This window comes from Aotus nancymaae, unplaced genomic scaffold (assembly GCF_030222135.1).
Source record: "Aotus nancymaae isolate 86718 unplaced genomic scaffold, 86718_ANA_hifiasm-v0.15.2.pri h1tg000020l, whole genome shotgun sequence".
NCBI classification, from domain to species: domain Eukaryota; kingdom Metazoa; phylum Chordata; class Mammalia; order Primates; family Aotidae; genus Aotus; species Aotus nancymaae.
Genome location: NW_026988432.1, coordinates 65,932,516 through 65,946,340, shown reverse-complemented (window position 1 = coordinate 65,946,340; position 13,825 = coordinate 65,932,516). Strand labels below are relative to the sequence as shown.

Sequence of the window (13,825 nt, the reverse complement as noted above, 5' to 3'; positions counted from 1 at the left end):
GAGACAGGGTTTCACCATGTTTGTCAGGCTGGTCTCAATCTGCTGACCTTGTGATCTACCTGCCTCATCCTCCCAAAGTGTGGGGATTACAGGCATCAGCTACCACGCCCGGCCTGGTGCCTGTTTTTCAAAAGTTAACATGTAAGTCACCTGGGGACCTTGTTCAAATGCAGATTCAGATTCCATAGGTCTTGGGGTAAGAGACCTGGCCTTCCTCAGACTCCGAAGCCATAGTAGAATCTGTTGGTATAGGACTTTACCTTTACCACATTAAACTCTGCGTAATTTTGTTATCTTAACCCACAGCGATCAGACATTTTAAGCAAACATTTAATATTTACATTTTACTTCCTCAGCTGCAAATCAGCACTTTCAAACTCTATGTGTCAAAGCCCGCATGACCACTGGTGGTAGTCAGAGCTTGTGGTGGCCGTAGTGGCTGCTGCAGCGTCACTGCTACCTTAGGGGCAGCCAGGGTCTGTCGTGGACAGGACACAGCTGCCCCAGATCCATCCGCTTGGCTCAGTCTTTTATTAGCTGTCCCTTTGTGAGTAGTAGGCAGCCTGTGGGGATCAGCATCAGCCTCTACACTTGCTTAGTTAATGTCCCCACAATTTTAATTTGAGGCAAAGAGCCAAATCTTGTCAATGCTGAGTCATTCCTTCCCCTCCCCAGCTGGACCTACTTGATCCCTTCAGCAGCTTGGATTCTGCCCTACATTCACCTGCTTTGGATGCTCTGTTTCCCTCAAATAGTAATGACTCCTTATCTGTGCAGCACTCAAGATCACGGTCACCTTTTCGCAACGTGGACAGAGTTTAGCAAGTCAAAATACAGTACACTCAATTCAATTGCAGTTGTATGGGACATACTTAACAGTTACACTAAAAAAAAAAATCCATCATTGATCTTGAAATTCAGATGTAAGGGTAAGTCCTGTACCTTATATGGCCTCCCTACAGCAAGGTCAGTCTAAGTGGGCAGGTGTGAGCCTGGCGAGCTCTCCACCATGGCTCCCTCTTCAGGGAGTTCCTTCCTGGCCTTGCCAGCCTGTGGTGCAATATGTGTGAGGCAGAGCTCATGCCTCTTCATTCAAGAGAACTTCCCTTTCCTTCTCTCCTCCTGCTCTCTGTCACTGGAACAATCTTAACAGTAGTAATGGGATATAAGGATTGTTTTTATCCTGACATGAAAAACTCAAGAACTGTAGGTGTGACTTTTTTCAGAAGGCTAGAGCTGCCCTTCCAAAGAGGAGCTTCTTGATCTAATTGTAGCTGCAGTGTTCAGCAGTCGCGTTTTGGTCCCCAGGCTCTAGCCCTGCAGACAGGTGCCCCGCTGGTGTGTCCAAATCAAACAGATCATGCCTGCTTTCCCTCCCAGATGCAGCAATTTTGATCCCACGGGAACCTCTGTGCCCAGGGAGCCTCCACAAACAGTTCATTCCCTCAGTCTCAGGGACGTGCACGACAGTGGGGGCAACAGTGATCCACGCAGGCCATGTCACTGCTTCAAGCCTCAGTCTCCTATCTGTAAAATGGTAGGTGGGCAGTCGGGCCACAGCCTATTTTGTAGCTGAGCCTTGAGGCTGGGATATGAAAAATGAAACTTGCATGTTAAAAGAATGCTTGGTTCTTTCTTTCCTGACTCATCTCTGCACTATAAAGTTTAATATTATTAACATGATGACTAAGTCACAGATCACGTCCTGTAGGGAAAATGAACTGGAGTATGATGCTAAAAGCCCTACAACTAGGTACTTACCAGCCATTATTTATCTAAGCCTCCTTTGGAAGTCAAGATTATCTCTCTCATTTTACCAATGAGAAAACTGAAGTTCAACAAGATTTGCTTTTGAAGGTTATGAAGAAACCGAGACTCAAGACTTTCCTGCCTAGGCTGGGCGTGGTGGCTCATGCCTGTAATTCCAGCACTTTGGGAGGCTGAGGTGGGTGGATTGCCTGAGCTCAGGAGTTCAAGACCAGCCTGGGCAATACAGTAAAACCCTGTCTCTACTAAAATACAAAAAAATTAGCCAGGCATGGTGGCAGTGTGTGCCTGTAGTCCCAGCTACTTGTGAGGCTGAGGCAGGAGAATCGCTTGAACCTGGGAAGCGGAGGTTGCAGTGAGCCAAGATCACACCACTGCACTCCAGCCTGGGCAACAGAGTGAGACTGTCTCCAAAAAAAGCCAAACTAACAAAAAAAGACTTTCCTCACCAAAGTCCATGTTCCTCCCAGTACCCGAATTGTTTCTCTAGAAGCCAGTTTCTAGCACGAGACCCAGGAACAGAAACAGCTCAGCACAACACCCAGTCACTGCCCCGTCTCCGACGCTCAGCACAATGCCTGGTCACAGCACCCCTGACGTTCAGCACGACACCGATCACAGCACCCTGATGCCTGAACTAGGTGGTGAGAGCAGAGGGATGCCCGAAATCTGCTGGGGCTGAAGTGAAACACCTCCTGTTGTCATGCTTGTCTAGTGACAGCGAAGTCATCAGACTGCAGAGAAAGAGCACCCATCACTTCGCAGGCTCGGGGCCCCCAGCATGTAATGGACAACAGCATTCTCCCTGCTCCACAAAAGAGCCCCTATGTGTCGCATTTAAGGGCCTTTCTGCCCCCTCCTCTGCCCAGGCTTGCTCTCATGCCTCCTGGGTCTCCTGGGCTCTAGTCTAGAACATTCCAGGGGCACCACTCACCTTCCCTAAAAGCTGCAGGATCTTACTCTGAAGGCTTCATCTGCTAATGGACTCAGGCTTTTCCCTCTGTCCCTCGTGAGAGTCATGGGCCAGATCCTTGCATGGTGCCGGGGCTGAAGCTGCAGACATGGGTCGGGTACACATCCCCTTGGAGAGCTCCAGAAAGCCCAGGCTGCATCTTGCTTAGCCTGGCTGGACTCAGAAGGTGTGTTTGTTCTTAGGATATCCTAGAACATAGCAAGAAATGTGCTCTTCAGCACAGAAATAGTTCCAGTGAAAAGAAAAAGATCACGCAGCGCTAGAGCCCATCTCAGGAGATGACCTCAGGTTTCACACCCCATTATCTCCAGATGCCTACGTTAAATGTACCATATCAGGGCATTTGAGACTTTCCATCGAGGAGAGCTTAGCTATATAAATTTAACATTGTAGATCTAACTATACAAAAAGAGAAGTCAGCTGTTTAAGCTTTCAATGACAGATATTTTAATTGTGGAATTTTTAAAGCAAAAAAAGCAATGGGAACTTCATTTTTATTCTAGACCAGTCTATCCCAGACATGCTAATTATGGTTGACTGTGCTGAGTCCTCATTTACCGTGTGAAATGCAAATGTCTAAATTGCAATGCCTGGGGCCAAGCCAGGCCAGTGGACTTGTGTGCAGTTCCCACTAGAGCCAGGAGCGGCTCAGACCACAGACCCAATCCAGTCCACTGGGTTTTGCAAACACAGGCTCCCTCCGCAGCAGCAAGGGCTTGTGGAAGGGCGGCAGGCTGCTGCCAGCATGCATGCCAGGGGCCTAGGGTGCTCCCCACACCTGCAGAGGTGAGGGGTGCAAAGTGAGCTGAAAACAAAACACTGTGTTCCCCTTTGGCCTTGAAGAAGTGCCTCAACCAACTCCTCGGCAGCCGTAGAGCGCTCAATCTCTTCACAGGAAGAATGTGTACAAAAAACTCGAAGCTTTTCTTTTTCCCAAATGGCTGTTGAATTTATTTGCTTGATCAATAATGGTCCTGGCAAAAATTAGTTAACCAATGTGAGACATTTGTAATGAAATACTAATTTAAAAAATCCATGACACCTTGATAGAAATTAGAGTTTACACAAACAAAAAAGGAACCTTCAATATTGCCAGCAGCTATAAAGTGAATGTACTGAGACCGACAGGACAGCAAGAAGGCATTTGCACATTTATATCTGACACCCGACCATACTTTCAGTCACCAGAATATCTTCTCTCCAGATTTAAAAAAATAGTATGCTGATTTCTATAACAAAGCTTTTTTCCGTACAAAAATCAAATAATGGCCAACGAGTCACAACAGTGCAATAGGTAGAGGATTAAAAACTGCATCAAACAGGTGCTGAAAATAAATACTACCCAGGAGGAGGAGGAGGAGGAGAGAGCCCTCGTGTGGGGTTTGTTTTCATCCCCTTGAATGTGTGTGGGGTTTGTCTTCCAAGCCACAAGCCTGGCCTGTCGCGGTGCTGTTCACTCTGACATAGTGTGACTGCAGCACGTTGCCTCCAGAGCCTGGCCTCCCAGAAGCCTCAGATCATCAGAGCATCCGTCTCATCGGATGGACCATAAACAAGAAAATGGGGCGGGGTGAATCACAGCTATCATTCAAAGGAAAAGAATTTTTTTCTATTGCTCAATCTTGTCAATTGGGAGTCCACCAGTACGTTCACCAAGACGATATGGATCATTTCAAACTTTTGTTTATGAGAATATATATGGCTTATTCAGGCAAGGAGACGTGTACATTCTAGCCCAAGCAAGCAATCAGAGTCATTCTGTTTTTAAGGAAGGTCAGTCATTTAAAAGACTTCTGGTTTGAGCAACATCCTCTGTGGATGCACCAGGCCAAGGTGACTACCTTTGACCAACCCTGTGAGAAGGCCTTTGTTGGTCCCCACAGTGAGGAACCGGCGGGAACGGGCGGCCTCCTCTCCGCAGGCCTGCACTGCCAGGGGCAGGTGGGCAGGCTCCACAGGCAGCCCGTCTATGGCCAAAGAGGCCGTCCTGGTGACTCGGGCTTATGGACTGTGGTTTAGAACTGCAGGAGTTAGGAGGGTGGGCCAGGGAACACCCACCAGCTGCCACTCTGGCCAGTCAGAGAATGTGAGGCAGCTCCCCCATAGGGATCTGCACCGAGAAGGTGTGGAAGGCACAAGCAAGAGTGACGGTACCAGAGATCCCGGAGGGCACAGCTCGTGGCAGCCACAGCAGGCACAGCGCTGACCTGGTGTGGTTCCCCCCTTGAATGAAAAAGAGATCCTGATTCTGCTGTGATAAAAAAGCAAAGAAAGACAATTTTTGGTTTAAAAAGAAGCCACTCAAGGGTTAAAATAGTTATTTTAAGTTAACAAAGAAAATTAATCTTCAAATAAGCTGACAGTATCTGGAAAACTCATCTGTCCCTAAAGCCCACAGTGTGTCCACTGCTTCATCCTCCCACGGAACCTGAGCCTGACGCGAAGGAGTCAGACATGTAACAGAGGAAGAGTCTGAGAAGAGAAGAAGACACCTTTACAGAATGTACAGCGAGAGAGCCAGCCTGGCCCCCAGGTTACAGTAAGATGCACAGGTCCTTTCAGTCTCGCGGACTCCGGACGGCCGCGCAAGCTGCTCAGATGGACGTCTCCTTCCTGTCCCTGCTGGGCGATGGCTTCGCCGGCTCCTTGCCTGCCTTTGGCTGCTCTTTAGCTGCTTTCGGCTCAAGGACACCGTCTCTGGGCGGCTGGACAGCACCCCCACGCCACTCGGGCTCCTCGTCCTCCTGAGCCTGCTGGTCGGCCTTGGCTCGTTGCATCTGGAGCAGCCGGAGCTGCACACGCAGCTCGATGATGGCCTCACGCTCCTCGTGGATTGCTTGATTCAAATGATTGTTCTTTATCTTTGGGAATGACAGAAAGGGCAGTTATCACGTAAGGAAGTCAGAGGACAATTTCTCAGGAGCAGACCGCGATTAGCAAGGGCATCCTGCAGAGCAATCTCGTTTTGTTAAAGTCAATGGGTTGTGAAACAGAAGACAAACACAATGGGAATGCACGGTGAGCCACGTGACTCCTCAGAATGTGAGGCTGGAAACCCTGCTCCTGGTTACAGGAGAGAAATGCATCCATGTGCCAGCAGAAAACCATTATTTTAATAATTCAGTATCCTAGTGTTTAAAATAGACAACTTATATATAATTTTGAACTGATTTCTGAACAGCCCTTAAGGAGAAAATAAAAGTAATTTTAGTAGCAATTAGAGAGGAGAGTTAGAGATCAGATAAAAAACTAAATTTGTTTCAAAGGTGAATATCCTTTGTCTTTTGTGAATGGCATTACTTTAATTCTGAAATGTCCTACTCAAATCAAACTATAGAAAATTACTATCACTTCTAAATCATCTGGACACACTGAGCAAAGTTTAGGTACTATGGAACAGCAGTGGCCTTTCCTGCTGCGGCCTCCACTCTGTGACGGGTGCCAGCCTCCCTTGTGTGAGTGTGGCATGGACTAGGCTCTGCAAAGAGGACGTAAGCACAAGCATCGAGTGCCATGCATGCACCCTGCCCTTGGTGACTGGGCATGCCTTGATCCCTTCCCTGCTGACTTAGTCCTGCTAAGAATGGTAAGACAGAGCAGCCATGTTGGACTGCTGGAAAAAACTGGTGTGGAGGATGACGGGCTGGACTGCCTGCCACACAAGACACCATCTTGTTTAAACCACTATGTTATTCTCTTTGTTACAGCAGTTCAGCCTACGCCCCAAGTACAATACTTCTGGATTCCGTTTTCCTACTAATATGATCTTAAAATGTTAAGAAAAGAACAGCAGGTGCCAATGTGAGGCCTTTCTGAACAGGAGCTCCAGTAACCCCGGTCTCAGCACCTGCAGGGCTTCCTTCAACAGCACATTCCTGCTGCAGCAAGGGTCTCTGCCTTGAGCCTTTGTGGCTGACTCTGAGCCCTGATTGCAGGCTCAGCAGAGAGGATTCCTGTGCAGGGTGGCTGTATGTAGAATTTTGCTTTTCTATGCAGGGTGTAGGTCTGGTTCGCAGCAGCCACTGAGCGAACTCAAATGAGGGACACAGAGCTGTCCCTCTGTCCTTAGACTCCTTTCTATGAAGAGGATGTCTTCTCTCACTCAATCCTTACCCCGATATTTTATTTGGGGTAAGAAGGGAAATTGTGATCTAGACCTTTATCGCTGCGATTCCCTCTCACCTGCTGCCTCTCAGGCTAAGGCCAAGAGAAACTCTGAGAAACCCACAGAGAGACTTGAGAGACTGTCCCTTCTGTCGCTAGCACTGATTTTGCTGTTCACCTTCTCTGGGAACAGAGACTAGGTCATTCAAAACTGCTCAAGCTGACACAGTAAAGTGCAGCTTGCCTTTACTTCGGGAGAAGTATATATCATACTAAAGTCATGGAATGCCACTTCACAACCTGAGGAAGACACACAGGTGCCATCTGTTTAGCCAGAACTTAGCTCGTGTCCCACAGACACTCTGTGAGGTGTCCCTTAAATTCCTCTCTACTCAGCCTCCCACCTGGCAATCAAGAAAAAGAAGGACAATTCTGAGGGTAAATATGTGGCCTCTACAACTTTCTACAAGTTAGTATGCTTTTTTGGCTACTTCCCTCCAAAACTCACTTCCAGCTCTTCGTTCTGTCTCTGTAAATCTTCCAGAATGATCTGCAGTTCCTCCTCATCCTCACTCTCACTCTCGCTCTCAGAGGAGTACTCCTCAGTCTCGCTGCGGCCGTGCTGCTGGCGACTGCAAAGGCGAGAGACAAAGGAAGACGTTACTGGGCGTGCTTGTCTGTGACCTCCTTTTATATTTACCCATTTTCATGAGTCTCCTCAATATAAAACCATTCTTAAGACCTGATAAATAAGAAACTTAAAGATGATTAATTTCACATGCCTAATACTTTTTGTAGGAAAGTCTAAGAGATAAAACAATTATGTTTAAATTTAAAGAAACATTCTCAGAAGCCTCAAAACCCTTGGCTTTCCTTTACCTCTGAATTTCGGCAATCTCGGCTCTGAGGCGTTCAATCTCTTCTTTTTCTGAGGCAATCTGCCGGCGCAGAAACTGCTCCATGGCCAGGAGCTCCTCCTGTTCAGTCAGGATCTCATTCTCCTGAAATAATGATCACTAGTGAACACCTCTGAGTTTTACTCCAGGAAATGTCACTTGTTTGGGGTCTCCCACGTTGCCCTGAAGTCTTGAGCCCCATTAAGTGCTGAACATGAGTTATGTACTTCACAACCAAAAACATCCTATTTCATTAGGGTCAAGAAAAGGCTTCTTTGAGAAAAGGTAAAGTTATTTTGGGGGAACGACTAGATTTTTCTCAATAAAAAAATGCCACACAGGAACCTCACATCCTCCTACTGCAAAAGCCCCATGAAGCCCACACACGGGAAGAAGCCAGGGCTTGAAGGACGAAATTGGCTTTAGTTTCCTACTCTTAATCCCTTCCCATCTCTCAGGAAAGTAGGTGTATGTAGTGACATTTGATAGGGTCACTAGGAAAAGAAGGATCCATGAGATGTCTGGCTGATGTCAGTGTTACCTTTAAGGTAGATCAGAGTAAAAGGAAAGATCACAGAAATTTTTTCTCCTTTCCATAAGCCACCATCCTCTTTAAAGTCCTCAGAGGTTTTTTTTTTTTCATTGTTTATTTGTTTTTTGAAACAGTCTCACTCTGTCACCCAGGCTGGAGTGCAGTGGTACACTCACTGCAACCTCCACCTCCTGGGTTCAAGTGATTCTCCTGCCTCAGACGCTGAGTAGCTGGGATTACAGGCCCTGCCACCATGCCTGGCTAATTTTTATATTTTTACTAGAGACAGGGTTTCACCATGTTGGCCAGGCTGGTCTCAAACTCCTGACCTCAAGTGATCCACCCGCCTCAGCCTCCCAAAGTGCTAAGATTACAGATATGAGCCACCATGCCTGACCCAAATGTATTTAAATAGTCAATATTCAATATTCTGCTTTACCAGAATATCCACTTCTAAGACTGATAAGGTCACCAGTCTTATTAAAAGAATGGGGAAAAAAACCCTATCTGCCCAAGATCTAGAAAGCCCCTCCAACCTAGAGAAAAGAACAAGACAGACAAAACTTAGGGAGTAACAGAAGGTAGCTGTGGGGATGAGGAGATGGGTGCAGACGTTCTTTCAAAGAGCAGGTACTTACCATCATCACATGCCAAAATGAACTACCCACAACCACCAACAGCACTGTGAACCTCTCTCCCGGAGATGAAAGACGACAGTATTGCTCAAATGTTTTTGAACACACAGATGTCTTTCCTGTACCTCCGCATTCCATTCTCAATAACATTCCAAAGCTAACATTCTAAAGCTAATTCTAAAGCTAAGATTCTAAAACTAACATTCCAACAAACACCAGGTTGAAAAACCCTGAAACAAAGACATAATCTGGGACTTCATCCTCTCCTCAGGGGAAAACAGTTATGTGTTCCTGCTAGGCAAAACAACGCATGTTTCAGAAGTGACAGAGAAGGACTGAAACCTATTAGGCTTTAGGTAAACCACTTTCATGAGTTTCTGGAAGCCTAGACACAATGTTGTCAGAGCCTAGAACTTCATTTCTTTCTGATTAAACTCTGGCAATTTCCAGAACAAAGTAAGGCTGACTTGAGAAATTCAGAAAGAAATCAGCTCATCTTCAGCTCTATGACTGGAATACAGTAGACATGAAAGAGGTATCTGTTAAATCAATGAAGGACTAATAAGACAATTTGCCTCCAACAATTGACTTTCACCTGCAAAGAATAAAATCAAAATATCTAAAAGGTGTTATCAGCAACAACTATTAGATAAAATCTGTATTTTACATTTCAAGAATCCCAGACTTTGTAAGGTCAGGAACAATAGTTTTAAAAATATTTTTAAAAGTCTGATCTCACTAATATGAAACAAGTACCACTAATCTGTAAATTAGGGAAAAGATCTATAACTGAGACCTGTGTGTAGACGAAATTAGATTAAGCACCTAGAACAAGTAAGGAGTCCATTGCCCTTAGGGGTCATTACTGAATATAAGGTAGTTTCTTTCACCATAACTCAACATTTTAACAAACACAAAGGAAGTGCCAAATAAAACAGATACAGGCCCTCAAATTCACGTTATAATTTTGGTTAAAAGATACACATCTGTAGTAGAGCTTCTCAAGTTATTATTTTTAAATGACCACTAAAAGTCTTGCAAAATAGAGAAAAAGATTTTACGTTACCTGAGCAAGAAGAATATTTATAACTTCTTCATTTTCATTCATCTCTTCTTTGGAAACATCCTCTTTTGAAAGACTGGCTATCTCTTGTGCAATCTTGGTTTCACACTCCTGTCAAGTAAGACAAATAAAAAAGAACTGGTCAGCCTATATGCAACACATATTCAACAAATTCACACCACCACAAATCTAGACAATTCCTTCTCATTTCCTAGAATTGAAATAATAACAGTCAGATGAACCATTTAGATGGATGGGTATTTGGTAATTGGGCTTGGAATATAACATGGAGATATCTTAGTCTGTGGCTGCACTGTGAAAATGTTCAATTCTGGTTAATGTACTCGCCACTTTTGGTACCCTTCCACAGAAATTACCTATTGTGATACTTAGGAAGGGTGTAGTCAGGAGTGTAAATCGAGCACAGAATTTAGTGTTCACAAACATAAAGTCAAGTCACCACCACCACCACCATCATGCTCTAGAACATTGCCATCGCCACACAAAGTGCCCTTGCGCTCCTCCCCCATCCACTGACATCTTAACAACTACTGTCCTGCTCTCCATTGCTGTAGTTTTTCCTTTCCCTGAGTTTCATAACTGAATCAATCAGTAAGTAGTGTGATTATCTGGCTTCCTTCACTTAGCACAATGCTTTTAAGATTCATCTATTTGGTTGTCTGTATCAGTATCAGTAGTTGCTGAGCAATATTCCATGCAATCCATGTACCGCAATTTATTTATCCATTCACAACTGATGGACATTGCAGTTCCTTCTAGTAGTAAGCTATTATAACTAGAGCTGTTAGAAATATTGTGCACTTACTCTGTGAGGTCAAATGTTTCTCTTAAATAAATACCTAGGAGTGGGAAGGATGGGTGCTATGGTAAGTAACCATCTGTTTAACTTTATAAGAAACTGCCAACTGTTTTCCAAAATGGCTGCACCATTTTGCATCACCAAGAGCAACCTATTCTAGCTGATGTATACTGTTACCTCAGAGTGCTTTTAATATGTATTTCCTTACTAATGATCATGAGAGTCTTTGCATGTGCTTATTTGCCATCTATATATAATCTTTGGTAAAGTATTTGTTTCAATTTTTGCCTTTTAAAAATTGGTTTTCTTATTAAACAGTAAACTTTTAAAAAAAAAATTCAAGTCCTTTATCAGATACAAGCTTTTGCAAATATTTTGTCACAACTTCTGGTTTGGATATTTATTTTCTTAATATCTTTTAAAGACCATATTTAAAAATTTTTGATAAAATTTAATTCATCAAATTTTTCTTTTATAGTTTATAGATTTTGTGTCCTATTTAGGAAATTACTAAGCCAAGATCAATAGGATATTTTCCTGTTTTTTCCTCTGGAAGCTCAAGTTATTTTTTGTATATGTTATATGGACAGTCAAGATTTTTTTTTTCTTTGCATGTGTTCCAGTGCTATTTTGTTGAAAAGAAAATCCCTTCCCCACTGATTTTAGCATGTTCATTAAAAAGTAATTGCCTATATATCTGTAGGTCGACTCCTGAACTTTCTATTCTGTATGTGTATCTGTATCCAATACCTACTGTCTTCATTCCTGCAGCTTTTTAGTAAGTCTTGAAATCGGGCAGTATGAGTCCTCCAAACTTCCGGCTTTGTTCTTCTTCAAAACTGTTGACCTCACACCTGTAATCCCAGCAATTTGGGGGGCCAAGGCGGGCAGATCAACTCAGGTCAGGAGTTCGAGACCAGCCTGACCAACATGGAGAAACCCTGTCTCTACTAAAATTACAAAATTAGCCAGGCGTGGTGGTGCATGCCTGTAATCCCAACTACTCGGAGGCTGAGGCAGGAGAATTGCTTGAACCCAAGAGGCAGAGGTTGTGGTGAGCCGAGATCACACTACTGCACTCCAGCCTGGGCAATAATAGTGAAACTCTGTCTCGAAAAACAAAAACAAAAGCAAAAAAACTTGGGTTTTTTTTGGTCATCTGTATTTCCACATAAATTTTAGAAGAGCTTATTCATTTTCACAATACCATCTGTTTGGATTTTGACTGCAATTGGACCCGCAGATCAATTTTGGAAAACCTAACATCTTAACAATATTGATTCTTCTGTTCCACATGCATGATTTTGCTCTCCATTTATTTAAGTCTCCTTTTAATTGTTTTTAGGTTCAATATCCAATTGTGCATTGCTAATATATAGAAATACATTAGACATTTGTAGATCTGATCTTGTATCCTACAAACTTGCTAAACTCACTGATTAGTTCTTTTGTTGTAGATTCTTTAGGATTTTATATATACATAATCATGTTATCCAAGAATAAAAACTTACTTCTCTCCAATATGTGTGCTTTTTTTCTTGCTTTATTGAGCTGGCTAGAATGTCTAGTACAATGCTGAATAGAGGTGGTAACAGCAGAAATCCCTGCAGTGTTCACCAATTTTAGGGTAAGCAGTTAGTCTTTCACTATTAAGTATGATAATTGTAGATTCTTTGTAGATGTTCTTTATCAGGCTGAGAAAGTTATTTGCTGGGAGTTTTATCATGAATAAGTATTGAATTCTACCAAATCTTTTTCTGCATCTACCGATATGATGTGTGGGTTTTTCTTCTTTTTAGTCTGTTAATATGGTAAATTATATTACTTCTGTCTTTAAAAGTGATTTATTCCTCAAAGTTGAAATTTGGGAAAATCTAACATCTTAACAATATTGAATCTTCTGTTCCACATGCATGATTTCTCTCTCCATTTATTTAGGTCTCTCTTTTTTTAGTTTCAATAACCAACTGTGCATTGCTAATATATAAAAATACATTAGACTTTTGTAGAATCTTTTGAGCATTTTGTGAATTATGGGCTAGTGTGAAAACACAGCAGCAAGAAAATTGGTAAGACAAAGTTAATCCATCCCTTCTCACATTGGCCCTGGCTGCTATATCATGATTCCTTTATCCAAACAAGATATAGAAGCAAGAGAAACAAAAGCCAAACCTCCATCAGCCCTGTCCTAGGTCAGTCAGGGCACTCTTCATTTAAAGGCGGACTGGCAATGCCCATATGATTAACAATTACAATTTGCTCATGAAGTGAGTGGTCCATCTCCAATATCTGATTCTAGGCTAAGATATGAAGGAAAAAATTTTAACAGCAGCAACAACAACAACAGAAACAGGTAAAGGAAGCAAGAGATAAATAACCTAGTGAGCAAAAGAAAAGAAGAAAGAAAAATATACAGAGGACTTCTGCTAGATTACCTATCCTGGAATGCACATGTAAGAGTCCCATGAATGCACTCGTCCGACAAAGCTATCCTTCACATGAATACAAATCTCTGACCTCAAAGAAACAGAAGTACTCAGGTTGCCTTTGTCTTTTTAACACAACCACAACAGAGACTTATTATCATGTTCCCCAATTCTGGCAAGTGCTAACTAATGTTCCTTGGCTGTGCTGTTTAGATGCTGCAGTTGATCTGCAATGCGGATTTTAAGGTGATCGAGAGATCTGAGATTTTACCGTTGGTGTGGCTGGTACACTCACAGTCCCAGAACCAAGCAACACACTAAACAAGAAGGAACTCAAAAGTCTGACTGGCATGCCCTAAACTCATCAGGTATTGCACACCACTCTTATTATTATTATATAAATAGAATCTTCCCTGATCTTCAGGGCCTTCCAGGCAACCCTCATCACTACATTTCCAAAGGGCTAATTATAATGCCTCAAATTCCCTAGCAGTCCCTGAAGGTGTTTCACCATCCAGTCTGCTTCTCATCTGTAGAAAGCCCTGTTTACAGGTATAACCAAGCAGGAAATGATAAATTTTTTAGTAAAATCATTTTTAATTAAAACAA

The 13,825-nt window shown here is 43.3% G+C and overlaps 1 protein-coding gene across 1 annotated transcript in view; it reads right to left on the bottom strand.

Moving 5' to 3' along the window:
- Nucleotides 1-3,662: 3,662 nt before the first annotated feature.
- Nucleotides 3,663-13,825, bottom strand: part of RALBP1 (ralA binding protein 1) — a 57,355-nt gene continuing 47,192 nt past the window's right edge. Inside the window, exons 7-10 of the mRNA XM_012446869.2 lie at nt 9,974-10,081; nt 7,724-7,845; nt 7,353-7,476; nt 3,663-5,601 (exon numbers count right to left, since the gene is read on the bottom strand). Coding sequence (XP_012302292.1) covers nt 5,335-5,601; nt 7,353-7,476; nt 7,724-7,845; nt 9,974-10,081 — 621 coding nt within the window. The 3' untranslated portion in view covers nt 3,663-5,334. The remainder of the gene's footprint in view (nt 5,602-7,352; nt 7,477-7,723; nt 7,846-9,973; nt 10,082-13,825) is intronic.